General features: G+C 37.4%; 1 protein-coding gene across 1 annotated transcript in view; it reads right to left on the bottom strand.

Annotated features, from left to right (window-relative positions):
• Positions 1 to 9,045, bottom strand: part of ROR2 (receptor tyrosine kinase like orphan receptor 2) — a 68,026-nt gene extending 58,981 nt beyond the window's left edge. The window contains exon 1 of the mRNA XM_015822449.1: positions 8,877 to 9,045. Coding sequence (XP_015677935.1) covers positions 8,877 to 9,045 — 169 coding nt within the window. The remainder of the gene's footprint in view (positions 1 to 8,876) is intronic.
• Between the last annotated feature and the right edge of the window lie 10,384 nt (positions 9,046 to 19,429).

Genomic DNA, 19,429 nt, shown 5'->3' with positions numbered 1-19,429 from the left:
CGTTCCGAGATCTGCTACTTACTTTAGTTGCCTAAACTTGGAAGCCAACTATTTTTGCCTTATTTCAATGTAACTCTTACCTCTTGCATGCCACTACAACTGTAATTACAAAAATTACTGATTCATCTCCTTTACAAATAAACATAAGGGGCATTCCCTATTCTTTCAAAAAAAAACCCAAAACATTCTGCCACACAGAAACACACAGCCAATTTATTTCCTATTTAATGCTCTTTATATGTTAAGTCTTCATTTCTGCTTTCAGAACCTGATTCTTTTCCTTACACTTCTGCCAGCAGAAATGTACAAAACACATAGTATAAAATATCCATGTAAATTATAAATATAAATATTAATAAAATTAATAAAATAAAAATAAAATCAATAAAAATAAAATCCCAAAGCAAAACAACATTTAACATTTATTGATTCAAATTTTTAAACTGCCTAACAGCTGAATTTCTCTGGGCAGTTTATAACAAAGCATATGCAATAAATAAAATAAAATACATAAAAAAGACATCATACATCTTAAGTATGATATAGCCAGGTGATCAACAAAACCATAAACAGCATACATTAAAATTGCAGTTAAAATACAATTTAAAAGTCAGAACCAATAAAGAATATTTGGTGCCTAAATTATGCTAATATACATGCCTTTCTGAGGAGAATGAGGTTTCACTATAGAAATGGGTGATCACTATTAATGGGGTATCACTACAGAAAAGATTCTTCCCTTACAGAAACCTAGCTTCACCCAACTTTGGTGTGTGGAAAGAGGGAATCTGGAGAAGGACTTGAAAGGTCAAAACCAGCATTTTGAATTAGAGCACAAATGGACTGGCAAATAATATACTGTAAATGGGAAACTACTAACATAACAGGAATAACATTAAAGACAACTACAATAGGGACTCCACATGAACCATAACTCCAGGTTTGGGAGCAGAGCCGGTCTTAAGGGACTTCTGCAGGGACTTAAGGGACATCTGGAGAATGGAACCATATGTATCAGTAAGTATTTCAATATTAATAAGTATTTCAGTAAGGCATTTGACAAAGCAGACCACAACTTACTTCTTAGTAAGTTAGAAAAAATGTGGGATAGACAGTATCACCACCAGACCTATTTTTAACTGGCTGACAAATAGCACTCAACATGCAGTCCTCAATGGAACTACACCTACATGGAAGGAAATAACATAAATTGACACAAATATCAAATTATATAAGTTGTTGTTACAGCTTTGGAATCAACAGATTCCAACTATTAAAAAACTGCTGATACTGGATTATATTGGAATAATAGCCCTCCCCTTGACATGGTTGTGGGGTTTGTGCACTCTGAAGAAGAAAAGAGCTAGGCCAGAGCTTCAACTATATTGGACAGGTCTCATCAGAAGAGCCATACAAAGAGTGCCTCTCCCATAAACAATATGGTGAGATAGAATTTACAGAAGCACATACAAACATCAGCCAAGGACTGTGCTAGATGTTTCTCAAACATCAATTGCAGAAGGCCACACTGCTTAGATCTGCACATATACTTCACCAATACTACTGGCAAGGAAATACTGAGAAAGTTAAGATGAAGTAGACTGTGAATAATTCAGTTTCAATTTCATGATTTCCCTCCCCCCAAATCTGCCATTATATAGCTTTCTAATATATGACACCAGGAAATACTCCCCAAATGTGCATGTTTGCTCTCTCTCTCTCTCTCTCTCTCTCTCTCGTTCATGCACACAAAGAAAAATAGTAGTAACATATATACATACATACATACATACATACATACATACATACATACATACATACATACACATGTGATTCAAGAAAAGACTATTTTAATAGAACATGTAGATGATCTTAGGGGATGAGGGAAAAATATGATAATTTGGAAACAGACAAGAGAAGGGGGATTTCCCTAAGGGCTTAACAGTCAGAGAAAGAAACTTAGAAACACTGGCCTAATTGATCAGATGGTCAAAAGTGGCTGCAACAAGTTCATACTTCCAGATTTGCAACATTCTGTTAATGTAGCCTTATAATAAAGTAGATTTAGTTTATCTACTTGTGTTTCCTGTCTGCCTGACCTGGAAGGGTTGAGAGTTATATATAGAAAGAGATCGCACTGAATGTATTTATTGCACATATCAACTTTCCAAGGATTTTCAGCGGAATAGAACAATCCTCTGGATGCCAATTTCTTCATGCAATAAAGTTGAAAGATTATTAAACCCCAAAATAGCACTGGGGCTGGATCATTTGATGGCTTCTGCAGCTGTTTTGAGTTTGTCATGCTCGAAATACAAAATTTCCTAAGGTTTTTAGGAACAGGAGCAATTGCTTGACTCCAGAAAAGACAATTATTTTGCAATGCCATTGGCATCATGAACATTGAAAACTATCAAAAGAAGATGCAGGATCTCTTAGCTCCAATAACATACCCCAAAAAATTGCAATCACACAACAAAAGTGCCATGGAAACCTTATTTATCTTATCAAGACTTCATCACTCTTACTCAATAAACAGGATGAAAAGCTCTGCCACCCCAGCTATATGGGCTTCCCAAGATAGATAAGGAACAGGTTCCGTTATGTCCAATGGTTAGCACCATCAACTCCCCCACATATCATGTTACAAAATACCTGACAACTCTCCTGCAATCATATATTGGACAAACATATACATATATCAGAGATCCATTTCACTGAGAAGTTGAAAACACTCAGTCTTTGGTCTGGTCCAAATGACAGTTTTGATATGTTATCCCTCTATGGATGCTACTTCCAATGGAATAATGAACTGTATGAATGGCAAATTTTCTCATGGAAAAAAATGGAAGAAAATGCACTTGGACATGGCATCCCTAAAATCATCGCCATGGTTCTGGTAGTTAGATGACACTTTTGTCATCTGGAGATAACCTTGCATCCAAAGATGTCAGCCACACTTAGCAAAGAAATATCAGGAAATCTTTTGTCTACATTGCAGTCACTAAACCCAACATTACCCAACCACTAAACTATTTTTTTGCCTTTATGAAAAGAAGGCATATGAAATCTTTGTGAGCACAATAATGTTCAAAGATGAAATGTTAGCAATTACTATAGACACCATTGGTTATTCAGCAATTCATTGGTGTCCAGTAGCCTATTTCCTTAACTGTGGAATGGAATTATTTCTTCCAATGACATGCCTAGCAAAAGTGAGGAAATTTCTCTTGCAACGGGACAGCTGGATCCCACTCCCCATTAGTCTTTTGCAGAGGAGGGCATAGTATGGAGGACAAATTACATTTCAAGTAGTTTTATCTTCTTTATTTCCTCCCCCACTGTCTTTCTTTTCTACTCTTTCCCTGTCTGGCCTTTTTTTTCTATTCCTTTCTTTTCTTTCCCTATACTTAGTCTTGCTGTTATTGTTGTCTTTTTCCCATGCATGTCATAAAAAAACAGAAGGAAGAAAGATACTCCAATACTTTATGATTAACCATAGAACTGCAGTGGTGGTTCTAATTTAAGCAATAGCAACATATGTGCTTACAGAGACAAAAAAAGTTAAGAGACCTGTGACTTTTTTTCTTTTCACTGCCTCAACTTCGGGGAAAAAGAAATAGTAGACATTTGATAATTCTATGCTCATGTACAAAATGTCTGGATAAGAGTCTCAATTGTTGCATAACTTATATGACTAAAGTCAAATTCCTGTTGAATTTCTCCAGCCTTCTTAGATCATTATAGCAGACCCAGAATGGAATAATAAGATTACCCAGCACCAAATGGGTTGGGAGTGAAGGTTATAGAAAAGTAGTCAGTTTCTTCATTCTGGCCTCTGTGAGTCATGTATGAATGAGTAATTACCACAAGGAGGATTTGGTGCTTATAAGTTGACCAAAAAAGGTATTGTTCTTTCAAAGGATATCACTTTCTGAGAGTTTGTCTGTTTATTTATTTGTATTCCGTCTTTATTATTTTATAAATAATTTAAGGCAGCAAACATATCCAACACATTTTCCTCCTATTTTCCTCACAACAATAAACTTGTGAGGTGAGTTGTGTTGAGAGAGGGGGATTGGCCCAAAGTGGGCTTTTATGGCTAAAGTGGAACCTGAACTCATGGTCTCCTGCTTTCTATCCTGGTGCCTTATAACTACTAGACCAAACTGGCTCTCACTTATTGAGTTTAGGTCCAGATAATAATATTGGATGAAAGAGGGTGGCTAATCCCATTAGGTTGTAAAATTCTGGTATGATTCATGTGTCTTAAGTCAGAAAGACATGATGAATCACAGCTTTCTCAACATGTACAAGAGAAAATGTTGAGTCTCTTCCCTCTCATTTCCCTGTGCATGCTCACATCCTCCTAGCGATTTTCACTAGGAAAAACAAAAGTGGAAGGGAAGGTGGTGAACACATATATGAATTAAGCTAGCTTGGGGATGGGGGGTGGACATGCCCCGCACCTACTTACCTTGCAGCCAGGCCTCTCCTCGCCAGCCCACTTCTTCTGCGGCGTCCCCAGGCCTGCATTTCTCAGTCAGAGGCCTTTCCGGATGGCCACTGCAGCCAAGAACGGAGCTATGGATTCAATCCATAGCTCAGTTCTGCAAGACCTCTGCAGCCAAGAATCGAGCTATGGATTGAATCCATAATTCAGTTCTCGGCTGCAATAGCCTTCCAGAAAGGCCTCTGCCTGCAAAATGCAGCCCGAAACTCCATTCTCGGCTGCAAAATGAAGCTGCTCCTTTGGCCGCAGAAGAAGTGGGCCAACTGGGTGGGGCTGTCGGTGCCGGAGGTGAGTGGAAAAGATGCCACCACCCCGAAAATAAGACCTGGTGCCTCTTTTGGAGGCAAAAAAAAAAAGAATATGATCAGGTCTTATTTTCAGGGAAACACGGTATGTGTTATTTAATAATGTTTTTCTAAAAACTTTAAGGAAGCTTTAGTTATAGACATAAACATGTTTCTCATAATTGTTTCTTACACATTATATTTTCATATTATAATGCTTCATAGGAAAATTCACTTTCAGTTAATGTAATTATTCCAGACTTTAATTGTGAATATGCACTCACACCCTTTCTGAAGAAAATACAGAAAGAAGCTATAAAACAAAGAAATTAAGTAAACGTACATTTGCCTAGTTACATGATTCATTTCTATAATTTAGAGCAATTATCTTCAACTTGGTGTCTTCTAAATATGGTGCTGCTCTCACTATGAGGAAAAAGGTATTTTTTTGGAATTCCTAAGCACAGCTCTAGATAGATCACCAGTCTCTGATTTTGCTTTTTAGCAGTTTTAATTATTTTGTCAATTCCTGCAAATTAAGTAGCTGTTTTATATTTAAGGTCATGTGCTTATATTCTACTTAGTTAAACTGTTTTGTATATGTTACATTCCCCGTTTTGATTTATTTCTCTGCCAATATAACAAGGTAAAACTTGCACCTTCCATTCATTTCATGTTCTACCTGGACAGGACAGAAAGTTATGCATTCAAGAAAAAGATGACTGATCTGTATTTTTCAACCAGACTATATGTTTAAAAATCATCATGCACAAGGGACTAAAATGTCAAAGGACCTTTTTTACAAAATAAGAAAATTAGCTCAAAATGTAACATAATAATTCATAATTAGACACAGCACCTTTTTACAACTGAAGCATTCATAAAAATAAACAGACTATTCCTACTCCTAAGAAAATAGAGAGGAGGAGAAGAATATAGTTATGCTACTTACAGTAAAACTTTAATTCACTATAACTGAAAAGAAGGCTTCTTTGTGCATTCAGAGGGAAAAAAAGTAGATTAATTTCTGTTCTAGCAAAGGGGAAAACCTAATAATCCAAACCTGGGCAGAGAGTCAAAAATGACATTAAAGTAAAGATACAGAAAAAAATACATAGTTTGAGGTCCTGGTGACGTCCATATTTCTTATAAGCGTGTAGGCGTGCATGCCCTAAAAGCCTTTAATGATCCAAATATGGAACAATAGCATTTTTTAAAGAAAAAAATCTAATAATGTAATAAAATATAAAACATTTTAAAGAAAAAAAAAGGAAAACCCTGCAGCCGATTTCTGGCGCCACTGGTTTCAAAGAAAACCACAAGCACATTATATTTACAGCAAACTTTCGAATCAGGCTACATGAGCCAGCAGTTGATGCAGGCAACTATCTCTTTATCCCTACCCACTTACAATCTCACCCCATCGGGGTTATGTGAATTTAAGAATGAATAAAGATGCCTGGTTCTGTTTATATTAATTTGGACACTATAAGCCTTTTCTCTTTTCAAAGTTCCTTAAACTGCACATAAAGCTTCTCTAAAAGCATACACAGCAAATTATGGTACAATGTGTAAGTTGGAAGGGACCTGGTACATCAGAATTTCTTAATCTTTTTTCTCTCAGGATCGCTTCCCACTTTTAAAAATTATAGCTTTTGTTACGTGGACCATATTTATAAGATTTACAATATTAAAAATTAAAATGGATTGCACTAGCTGCCACTACAATTTCTCACAATTGTTTTAAAGGGTTTCAATAATATATTACTTTTCATCATAAACTTTCAAATAATTTTAATTTCAGGGCACCCTCAGAGGTGCTCAGACTACATTTTGAGAAACACTGTTATAGGTCATCTAATTCAACCACCTGCTTTATGCAGGAATCCATCACATCATGAATGATACTAAATCCTGAATAGCTACCAATCCGTTTTTAGTGGTTTGTCACTAAATAACAAAAGATGTAATTGTCCCAAAGCCGTGCTTAAACCTGACTAGACTGGCATAATTAGCTAAAAAAAGAAAAAGAAAAGAAAAGAATTCGCCAATGTATTCTGCCTAGGTAACAGTAATGGCAATTTCTTCTCTTTGTTTAATTAACCTTCATTGCCAAAAGTATACCTAGAATCTAGACAGGGGTCAGGGGTGAATTTAAATGATATTTCATGTCCAATTTCAAAGAATATCAGCTCAGTTTCATTTAGAGAAATCACATAACACCTAAATATCCATTCTCCACAAACAAACCTATTTGGCTATTTCTCGGGAATTGAAATAAATAAAACTGCTCTTCAAAACTAATTTAAATTATATATATTCAAGCAATTTGATTCCTAGTCCTATTTACCTCTTTGGCTAGCTGAAAGACCAGTATCATACTTAAATAATCCCTCACCACAATCAGCACACAGATGCATCAGCAGCCAGTAATTTAAAAAAAGGAGGGTAGAAGAGGACAGATATCTTTTGGTTCCCCTTAGTCTGCCATTAAAAAACCACAAACTGGTTTGAAGTCAGCAGAAAAGTGGTTTAGCAGTGATTGCATGTTTCCTAGCAACATTCCAGCGCACAATTAAGAGAAACAAAATGCCATCAAGGGTACTTGGCACCTTTGATTTATACACATTTGACAAAAATGCTAAAGAATTATGCACCTTGTCAATCATACCCTATAGTGGTTTTGTTTAACCAAAAGGCATAGGAAATGTTCCCCAAAGAAAAATTAATCTACATTTGAAACTAATGGGTACTGAAAGCTAATAATTACCGCTCTGCTGCCTGCATTCTGATCTGCCTGCATGCTGAGTGCCACTCAATAATCATATTTTACTTTCTGTCTTTGCTGTTCTAAGTAGGTGACAGACCGAAAAGCCAAAACACAATTGTAAAACTGAACGATTTCTATTTGTTTAAGACAGTGATGTAGGTGCACAATGTTTTGACTATTTTCCCAGGGCATCACTTAGAACAGGGGTCCCCAACCCCCACACCATGGCCTGTTCAGAACCGAGCCATGGAAGAGGCAAGCGAACATGCACACAGTTCCGCTTGTGGGCACAGCGGGCAGGTGAGCATGCACAGAGATTCATTTGCCTGCCACTCACAAAAATGGAGCTGCGTGCACCCGTGCTCTCAACTACTGTTTATGCGAAATCATCCCCTCTTCCCCCCCCTTAGTCTGCAAAGCTGGAAAGGTCGGAGGCCACTGACTTAGAAAAATGCTCACAAAATATTTTGTGACATTCATCTAATAACACACAAAGGAAGCTGTACTATAAGATGGCTGTCATGGGAGAAATGTCTCTTGTATAAAAGCAGTATGATGTAAAATTAACATAGAAAATATGTTAGCAGTAAGATTTAGGAAAAAGTAATTGTAACTAAGAAATTATATTATTCTGATTGAAATAACAAGAACATTTTGTTGCTCATATGTTTATTAATGCTGTTGAAACAATATAGACAAATTATGGTTTCTTCAGAATTTATGGTAATTACATGTATTTTATTTATTGCATGTATTATATTATTCTATGTAGGATAAAAATAAATAAAATGTTTATGCGCCATGCCAACATTATTAAAAGGATCACAGAATAAATTAATAAAATTTTAATATTATTTTTGATAAGCAGAGTCAAATTACAACAACTGCATTTATACTGGTAGTTTGGTAGTCATCATTAATTGGTTCCAGGAGGCACGATGAGTACCAAAAACGATGAGTACCACATTTTTCCCATAAGGAATAATATAGTGAGTCATAAAGCAGCTAACGATAAACTCTAGCTTGTGCATTGAGTACCAAACAAATGATGAGTACCGGGACAAATTTTTTATCAAAATGCATTGAATATTTTGTATAAATTCAATGAGTTTTTGTATAAATTCTGTATAAATTCGATGAGTTTCAAAGCAGTTGAATACCAATGATTTCAATGGTTTATAGAGACTCCTATCTCATAGCAGTTACTGTGAAAGATTGAAACCACGTAAGCCTACATAAACAATGATGACCTGATTAAACAACATCCACCCAAACAAAAAGCTGCATCTTCAACAGCTCACCTACTTACCTGGCCTAAATGCCAGGGAGACCCCACTGACCTGAAGTTTAATCAACCAGTAGGGGCTGGGATCTAAAATACAGGGGGCTGAAGTCACTGCTCTGTCCACTTCATCAGGAGCAGCAGGTTTGAACTCCTCTTGGATAATTAGGCAAGACTGTGTCTTATCATTTGCCATTGTCCGAAGTACCGTAGATAAACTTGACATACCAATTCTAAAGAGTACAATGTCCTTTGGAGCAACAAAAAGATATTTGCTACACTGCTTAACAACAAATATCTTCAGATATTTGAAGATCTTGTTTCCCTTTAATCTTCTTTTCTGCAGCTACTTCAGTCATTCTTTTGTCTAAAATGAGTGAGTTGAAGCCACAATAATTAGTGTTAAAGTTTGTAATTGCCATGGAAGCCATGAAGTTCACTGCCATTGAATCTCTCCCAAAAGAGGGCAGACGATCTCCATACGATCAATCTAGGGAATTTTAGTGTCAATCTAGACCCAGCATCAGGTGGTTCAGATACAAAATCAGCTATTTGCAGGAAGCTGATAAGTACAGTGAATTTCTCCACTGACTCTCATACTACTGCTACGGAAAATAAGACCAGGTCTTTTCTTTTTTCTTTTTTTCTGGGGGGGGGATGTCTTTTATACTCACCTCCGGCACCAATAGCCCTGCCCAGCCAGTCCACTTCTTCTGCGGCTGAAAGTCCAGATTCATTCTGTAGCTGCATTCTGGCCTGCATTTCGCAGTCAGGCCTTTCCGGAAGGCCTCTGCAGCCGAGTTCCGAGCTATGGATTCGGCTACAGAGGTCTTGCAGAACTGAGCTATAGATTGTATCCATAGCTCAGTTCTCGGCTGCAGTGACCTTCCGGAAAGGCCTGTGACTGAGAAATGCATGCCTGGCTGCAGAAGACGCCACAGAAGTGGGCCAGCAAGGAGAGGCCTGGCTGTAAGTTATGTGGGTGCAGGGCGTGTGAGGCAGCTCCATCCCCCATCCCAGCTTGATTTTTAGGTGTGTGCCTAACCCCAAAACTAGGGCTTATTTTGGGGGTGGGGCTTATATTAGGGTCACCCCCCAAAAAAAAATTAAGCTAGGTGTCATGTGTTTGATTAACGAAACACTTAAAAGGACTTTCAGGCATATCTTTTCCTAAAAGCATTTATTAAGGTTACAGAGACGTCAGTACAGCATGGTGGAAAAATGCTTAGATCTGATCCTTTTCCGTTACACATACATATTAAGCATTTTTCCCTCCCTTATTTTGGGGTCATGGTTCACATCTTCCAATTAACTTGGACAACATGATTTACTTCCGGTTTCTTTTTCCCGGCTTTCACTGTTGCCTGATTTAACTATATAAATACCAGACAGTTCTGCATATTGTCAAAGCAAGAATATACAGTATTTGCAGCGTTGACACNTTGATGGCTTCTGCAGCTGTTTTGAGTTTGTCATGCTCGAAATACAAAATTTCCTAAGGTTTTTAGGAACAGGAGCAATTGCTTGACTCCAGAAAAGACAATTATTTTGCAATGCCATTGGCATCATGAACATTGAAAACTATCAAAAGAAGATGCAGGATCTCTTAGCTCCAATAACATACCCCAAAAAATTGCAATCGCACAACAAAAGTGCCATGGAAACCTTATTTATCTTATCAAGACTTCATCACTCTTACTCAATAAACAGGATGAAAGCTCTGCCACCCCAGCTATATGGGCTTCCCAAGATAGATAAGGAACAGGTTCCGTTATGTCCAATGGTTAGCACCATCAACTCCCCCACATATCATGTTACAAAATACCTGACAACTCTCCTGCAATCATATATTGGACAAACATATACATATATCAGAGATCCATTTCACTGAGAAGTTGAAAACACTCAGTCTTTGGTCTGGTCCAAATGACAGTTTTGATATGTTATCCCTCTATGTATGCTACTTCCAATGGAATAATGAACTATATGAATGGCAAATTTTCTCATGGAAAAAAATGGAAGAAAATGCACTTGGACATGGCATCCCTAAAATCATCGCCATGGTTTTGGTAGTTAGATGACACTTTTGTCATCTGGAGATAACCTTGCATCCAAAGATGTCAGCCACACTTAGCAAAGAAATATCAGGAAATCTTTTGTCTACATTGCAGTCACTAAACCAAACATTGCCCAACCTCTAAACTATTTTTTTGCCTCTATGAAAAGAAGGCATATGAAATCTTTGTGAGCACAATAATGTTCAAAGATGAAATGTTAGCAATTACTATAGACACCATTGGTTATTCAGCAATTCATTGGTGTCCAGTAGCCTATTTCCTTAACTGTGGAATGGAATTATTTCTTCCTCCAATGACATGCCTAGCAAAAGTGAGGAAATTTCTCTTGCAACGGGACAGCTGGATCCCACTCCCCATTAGTCTTTTGCAGAGGAGGGCATAGTATGGAGGACAAATTACATTTCAAGTAGTTTTATCTTCTTTATTTCCTCCCCCACTGTCTTTCTTTTCTACTCTTTCCCTGTCTGGCCTTTTTTTTTCTATTCCTTTCTTTTCTTTCCCTATACTTAGTCTTGCTGTTATTGTTGTCTTTTTCCCATGCATGTCATAAAAAAACAGAAGGAAGAAAGATACTCCAATACTTTATGATTAACCATAGAACTGCAGTGGTGGTTCTAATTTAAGCAATAGCAACATATGTGCTTACAGAGACAAAAAAAAGTTAAGAGACCTGTGACTTTTTTTCTTTTCACTGCCTCAACTTCGGGGAAAAAGAAATAGTAGACGTTTGATAATTCTATGCTCATGTACAAAATGTCTGGATAAGAGTCTCAATTGTTGCATAACTTATATGACTAAGGTCGAATTCCTGTTGAATTTCTCCAGCCTTCTTAGATCATTATAGCAGACCCAGAATGGAATAATGAGATTACCCAGCACCAAATGGGTTGGGAGTGAAGGTTATAGAAAAGTAGTCAGTTTCTTCATTCTGGCTTCTGTGAGTCATGTATGAATGAGTAATTAATTACCACAAGGAGGATTTGGTGCTTATAAGTTGACCAAAAAAGGTATTGTTCTTTCAAAGGATATCACTTTCTGAGAGTTTGTCTGTTTATTTATTTGCATTCCGTCTTTATTGTTTTACAAATAATTTAAGGCGGCAAACATAGCCAACACATTTTCCTCCTATTTTCCTCACAACAACAAACTTGTGAGGCGAGTTGTGTTGAGAGAGAGGGACTGGCCCAAAGTGGGCTTTTATGGCTAAAGTGGAACCTGAACTCATGGTCTCCTGCTTTTTAGCCTGGTGCCTTATAACTACTAGACCAAACTGGCTCTCACTTATTGAGTTTAGGTCCAGATAATAATATTGAATGAAAGAGGGTGGCTAATCCCATTAGGTTGTAAAATTCTGGTATGATTCATGTGTCTTAAGTCAGAAAGACATGATGAATCACAGCTTTCTCAACGTGTACAAGAGAAAATGTTGAGTCTCTTCCCTCTCATTTCCCTGTGCATGCTCACATCCTCCTAGCGATTTTCACTAGGAAAAACAAAAGCGGAAGGGAAGGTGGTGAACACATATATGCCTGACATAAAGCATCTAGTTTCATCTCTAAATACTGGGAAAAAACAAAGCTCATAGCCCTTGATTATTCCCTGAAAGTAAGACCTAACTAAAATAAGCCCTAGCTTGATTTTTTGGAGTGGGCCTAATATAATCCCTACCCCAAAACTAAGCACTAGTTTTGGGATGAGGCACACACCTAAAAATTAAGCTAGCGTGGGGATGGGGGGTGGACATGCCCCACACCTACTTACCTTGCAGCCAGGCCTCTCCTCGCCAGCCCACTTCTTCTGCGGCGTCCCCAGGCCTGCATTTCTCAGTCAGAGGCCTTTCCGGATGGCCACTGCAGCCAAGAACGGAGCTATGGATTCAATCCATAGCTCAGTTCTGCAAGACCTCTGCAGCCAAGAATCGAGCTATGGATTGAATCCATAATTCAGTTCTCTGCTGCAATAGCCTTCCAGAAAGGCCTCTGCCTGCAAAATGCAGCCCGAAACTCCATTCTCGGCTGCAAAATGAAGCTGTTCCTTTGGCCGCAGAAGAAGTGGGCCAACTGGGTGGGGCTGTCGGTGCTGGAGGTGAGTGGAAAAGATGCCACCACCCCGAAAATAAGACCTGGTGCCTCTTTTGGAGGCAAAAAAAAAAAGAATAAGATCAGGTCTTATTTTCAGGGAAACACGGTATGTGTTATTTAATAATGTTTTTCTAAAAACTTTAAGGAAGCTTTAGTTATAGACATAAACATGTTTCTCATAATTGTTTCTTACACATTATATTTTCATATTATAATGCTTTCATAGGAAAATTCACTTTCAGTTAATGTAATTATTCCAGACTTTAATTGTGAATATGCACTCACACCCTTTCTGAAGAAAGTACAGAAAGAAGCTATAAAACAAAGAAATTAAGTAAACGTACATTTGCCTAGTTACATGATTCATTTCTATAATTTAGAGCAATTATCTTCAACTTGGTGTCTTCTAAATATGGTGCTGCTCTCACTATGAGGAAAAAGGTATTTTTTTGGAATTCCTAAGCACAGCTCTAGATAGATCACCAGTCTCTGATTTTGCTTTTTAGCAGTTTTAATTATTCTGTCAATTCCTGCAAATTAAGTAGCTGTTTTATATTTAAGGTCATGTGCTTATATTCTACTTAGTTAAACTGTTTTGTATATGTTACATTCCCCGTTTTGATTTATTTCTCTGCCAATATAACAAGGTAAAACTTGCACCTTCCATTCATTTCATGTTCTACCTGGACAGGACAGAAAGTTATGCATTCAAGAAAAAGATGACTGATCTGTATTTTTCAACCAGACTATATGTTTAAAAATCATCATGCACAAGGGACTAAAATGTCAAAGGATCTTTTTTACAAAATAAGAAAATTAGCTCAAAATGTAACATAATAATTCATAATTAGACACAGCACCTTTTTACAACTGAAGCATTCATAAAAATAAACAGACTATTCCTACTCCTAAGAAAATAGAGAGGAGGAGAAGAATATAGTTATGCTACTTACAGTAAAACTTTAATTCACTATAACTGAAAAGAAGGCTTCTTTGTGCATTCAGAGGGAAAAAAGTAGATTAATTTCTGTTCTAGCAAAGGGGAAAACCTAATAATCCAAACCTGGGCAGAGAGTCAAAAATGACATTAAAGTAAAGATACAGAAAAAAATACATAGTTTGAGGTCCTGGTGACGTCCATATTACTTATAAGCGTGTAGGCGTGCATGCCCTAAAAGCCTTTAATGATCCAAATATGGAACAATAGCATTTTTTAAAGAAAAAATCTAATAATGTAATAAAATATAAAACATTTTAAGAAAAAAAAGGAAAACCCTGCAGCCGATTTCTGGCGCCACTGGTTTCAAAGAAAACCACAAGCACATTATATTTACAGCAAACTTTCGAATCAGGCTACATGAGCCAGCAGTTGATGCAGGCAACTATCTCTTTATCCCTACCCACTTACAATCTCACCCCATCAGGGTTATGTGAATTTAAGAATAAAGATGCCTGGTTCTGTTTATATTAATTTGGACACTATAAGCCTTTTCTCTTTTCAAAGTTCCTTAAACTGCACATAAAGCTTCTCTAAAAGCATACGCAGCAAATTATGGTACAATGTGTAAGTTGGAAGGGACCTGGTACATCAGAATTTCTTAATCTTTTTTCTCTTAGGATTGCTTCCCACTTTTAAAAATTATAGCTTTTGTTACGTGGACCATATTTATAAGATTTACAATATTAAAAATTAAAATGGATTGCACTAGCTGCCACTACAATTTCTCACAATTGTTTTAAAGGATTTCAATAATATATTACTTTTCATCATAAACTTTCAAATAATTTTAATTTCAGGGCACCCTCAGAGGTGCTCAGACTACATTTTGAGAAACACTGTTATAGGTCATCTAATTCAACCACCTGCTTTATGCAGGAATCCATCACATCATGAATGATACTAAGTCCTAAATAGCTACCAATCCGTTTTTAGTGGCTTGTCACTAAATAACAAAAGATTTAATTGTCCCAAAGCCGTGCTTAAACCTGACTAGACTGGCATAATTAGCTAAAAAAAGAAAAAGAAAAGAAAAGAAAAGAATTTGCCAATGTATTCTGCCTAGGTAACAGTAATGGCAATTTCTTCTCTTTGTTTAATTAACCTTCATTGCCAAAAGTATACCTAGAATCTAGACAGGGGTCAGGGGTGAATTTAAATGATATTTCATGTCCAATTTCAAAGAATATCAGCTCAGTTTTCATTTAGAGAAATCACATAACACCTAAATATCCATTCTCCACAAACAAACCTATTTGGCTATTTCTCGGGAATTGAAATAAATAAAACTGCTCTTCAAAACTAATTTAAATTGTATATATTCAAGCAATTTGATTCCTAGTCCTATTTACCTCTTTGGCTAGCTGAAAGACCAGTATCATACTTAAATAATCCCTCACCACAATCAGCACACAGATGCATCAGCAGCCAGTAATTTAAAAAAAGGAGGGTAGAAGAGGACAGATATCTTTTGGTTCCCCTTAGTCTGCCGTTAAAAAACCACAAACTGGTTTGAAGTCAGCAGAAAAGTGGTTTAGCAGTGATTGCATGTTTCCTAGCAACATTCCAGCGCACAATTAAGAGAGACAAAATGCCATCAAGGGTACTTGGCACCTTTGATTTATACACATTTGACAAAAATGCTAAAGAATTATGCACCTTGTCAATCATACCCTATAGTGGTTTTGTTTAACCAAAAGGCATAGGAAATGTTCCCCAAAGAAAAATTAATCTACATTTGAAACTAATGGGTACTGAAAGCTAATAATTACCGCTCTGCTGCCTGCATTCTGATCTGCCTGCATGCTGAGTGCCACTCAATAATCATATTTTACTTTCTGTCTTTGCTGTTCTAAAAGTAGGTGACAGACCGAAAAGCCAAAACACAATTGTAAAACTGAACGATTTCTATTTGTTTAAGACAGTGATGTAGGTGCACAATGTTTTGACTATTTTCCCAGGGCATCACTTAGAACAGGGGTCCCCAACCCCCACACCATGGCCTGTTCAGAACCGAGCCATGGAAGAGGCAAGCGAACATGCACACAGTTCCACTTGTGGGCACAGCGGGCAGGTGAGCATGCACAGAGCTTCATTTGCCTGCCACTCACAAAAATGGAGCTGCGTGCACCCGTGCTCTCACCTACTGTTTGTGCGAAATCATCCCCTCTTTCCCCCCCCCCCCCAGTCTGCAAAGCTGGAAAGGTCGGCGGCCACTGACTTAGAAAAATGCTCACAAAATATTTTGTGACATTCATCTAATAACACACAAAGGAAGCTGTACTATAAGATGGCTGTCATGGGAGAAATGTCTCTTGTATAAAAGCAGCATGATGTAAAATTAACATAGAAAATATATTAGCAGTAAGATTTAGGAAAAAGTAATTGTCACTAAGAAATTATATTATTCTGATTGAAATAACAAGAACGTTTTGTTGCTCATATGTTTATTAATGCTGTTGAAACAATATAGACAAATTATGGTTTCTTCAGAATTTATGGTAATTACATGTATTTTATTTATTGCATGTATTATATTATTCTATGTAGGATAAAAATAAATAAAATGTTTATGCGCCATGCCAACATTATTAAAAGGATCACAGAATAAATTAATAAAATTTTAATATTATTTTTGATAAGCAGAGTCAAATTACAACAACTGCATTTATACTGGTAGTTTGGTAGTCATCATTAATTGGTTCCAGGAGGCACGATGAATACCAAAAACGATGAGTACCACATTTTTCCCATAAGGAATAATATAGTGAGTCACAAAGCAGCTAACGATAAACTCTAGCTTGTGCATTGAGTACCAAACAAACAATGAGTACCGGGACAAATTTTTGTATCAAAATGCATTGAATATTTTGTATAAATTCGATGAGTTTTTGTATAAATTTTGTATAAATTCAATGAGTTTCAAAGCAGTTGAATACCAATGATTTCAATGGTTTATAGAGACTCCTATCTCATAGCAGTTACTGTGAAAGATTGAAACCACATAAGCCTACATAACCAATGATGACCTGATTAAACAACATCCACCCAAACAAAAAGCTGCATCTTCAACAGCTCACCTACTTACCTGGCCTAAATGCCAGGGAGACCCCACTGACCTGAAGTTTAATCAACCTGTACGGGCTGGGATCTAAAATTCAGGGGGCTGAAGTCACTGCTCTGTCCACTTCATCAGGAGCAGCAGGTTTGAACTCCTCTTGGATAATTAGACAAGACTGTGTCTTATCATTTGCCATTGTCCGAAGTAGATAAACTTGACATACCAATTCTAAAGAGTACAGTGTCCTTTGGAGCAACAAAAAGATATTTGCTACACTGCTTAACAACAAATATCTTCAGATATTTGAAGATCTTGTTGCCCTTTAATCTTCTTTTCTGCAGCTCCTTCAGTCATTCTTTTGTCTAAAATGAGTGAGTTGAAGCCACAATAATTAGTGTTAAAGTTTGTAATTGCCATGGAAGCCATGAAGTTCACTGCCATTGAATCTCTCCCAAAAGAGGGCAGACGATCTCCATACCATCAATCTAGGGAATTTTAGTGTCAATCTACATCCAGCATCAGGTGGTTCAGATAGAAAATCAGCTATTTTCAGGAAGCTGATACAGTACAGTGAATTTCTCCACTGACTCTCATACTACTGCTACCGAAAATAAGACCAGGTCTTTTCTTTTTTTTGGGGGGGGGGGGAATGTCTTTTATACTCACCTCCGGCACCAATAGCCCTGCCCAGCCAGTCCACTTCTTCTGCGGCTGAAAGTCCAGCTTCATTCTGTAGCTGCATTCTGGCCTGCATTTCGCAGTCAGGCCTTTCCGGAAGGCCTCTGCAGCCTAGTTCCGAGCTATGGATTCGGCTACAGAGGTCTTGCAGAACTGAGCTATAGATTGTATCCATAGCTCAGTTCTCGGCTGCAGTGACCTTCCGGAAAGGCCTGTGACTGAGAAATGCATGCCTGGCTGCAGAAGACGCCACAGAAGTAGGCCAGCAAGGAGAGGCCTGGCTGTAAGTTATGTGGGTGCAGAGCGTGTGAGGCAGCTCCATCCCCCACCCCCACCCTAGCTTGATTTTTAGGTATGTGCCTAACCCCAAAACTAGGGCTTATTTTGGGGGTGGGGCTTATATTAGGGTCACCCCCCCAAAAAAAAATTAAGCTAGGGCTTATTTTCTGGGTAGGGCTTACTTTCAGGGAAACACGGTACCATTAACCATTGCTATGTTGACTCATCATCCAAAAGAAAGCCAAAGATCCTGCAATTCATTTTCAGGTCTTCAAAACCTCAGCAAACTAGTGCCAGCATACTTTTTCCAACAGCTCCTGTGGCTCATCCCTAACATATATTTCTGTCATTGACATCATTATACATGCATGTACAGAAACAATAAAGATTCTGTCTTCCAAATAAAATTCAAAGAAATACTTCTGACATACAAATAACTATATAATACATGGGATACTTGCAAGAACTTCTGCTTCAAATGAACCCTACTCATCCAGTGCATACATTCTGGGTAAGAAGTTCAGAAGCAAGCAAGAATTTTTTGTATGGTGGCATCTAAAAATGAAGCCAGTATAATGTAGTGAATAAGGAACAAGATTAGAGACTGAGAGTTCTAGTCCTACCTTAGTCACTTGGACCAGTCACTCTCCCTCAGCCCAAGGAAGCAGGCAATGGCAAACCACTTTTGAAAATATTGCCAAGATGATTTCAGAGACTAATCCAGGCAGTTGCCAGGAGCCAATAATGACTTGAAGGTGTGCCCTTGAACATAAATATGGCATCTACTGTTTGGAACAATCTCCCAAGGATTGAGAAGATGTTGGGCTGAATTGTTCAGTGGAATTAATGGCTTTAATACATTTCATGTTTTTTTAGTTTGTTTGTTTTTTGTAATGATACACTGCCATGAATCTTGCAGAGTGTAGTAATATAAAAATTTAGTAAACAAATAAAAAAAAACCTTAAAGCAAAACCCATACAATTTTCATATAGTATACTAGTATTAGTGGATAACTGTAGTTAATAAGTTTGGGGGAGGAGCACATATATTGTTCAAAAAAATAGACTCTAAGGCACCATATTAAGGACTTAATTCCTTTCTAAGCCAAGATGAATGTACACAAATGCAAGCCCATAAATTTGGCTAAAATCAAGCAACTTTCCTGGGCCTTGGAGGGGGGGGCATAGAAACTGTAAAAAGAAGGATTGGTAATAAATATGGGTATCATTTCAACTAAATGATGCAGCATATTTTCTGAGGAAAAGTATGTTAATTCTATCTTTTTTTATCTATTCCTAAAAAAATAGTTGTTTCATTTTCACAGCAGATAAATCTTTCTGACTGATCATAATTCAGTAAAAAGGAGGCAACATGTGCGACAGGGTACCTTTTGTTTCACTTCGGC

The sequence above is a fragment of the Protobothrops mucrosquamatus genome, unplaced genomic scaffold (genome assembly GCF_001527695.2).
Source record: "Protobothrops mucrosquamatus isolate PMUCROS unplaced genomic scaffold, P.Mucros_1.0 scaffold1573, whole genome shotgun sequence".
NCBI lineage: Eukaryota > Metazoa > Chordata > Lepidosauria > Squamata > Viperidae > Protobothrops > Protobothrops mucrosquamatus.
The sequence above is the reverse complement of the archived record's forward strand: the minus strand, read 5'-3'. Positions and strand labels throughout refer to the sequence as shown.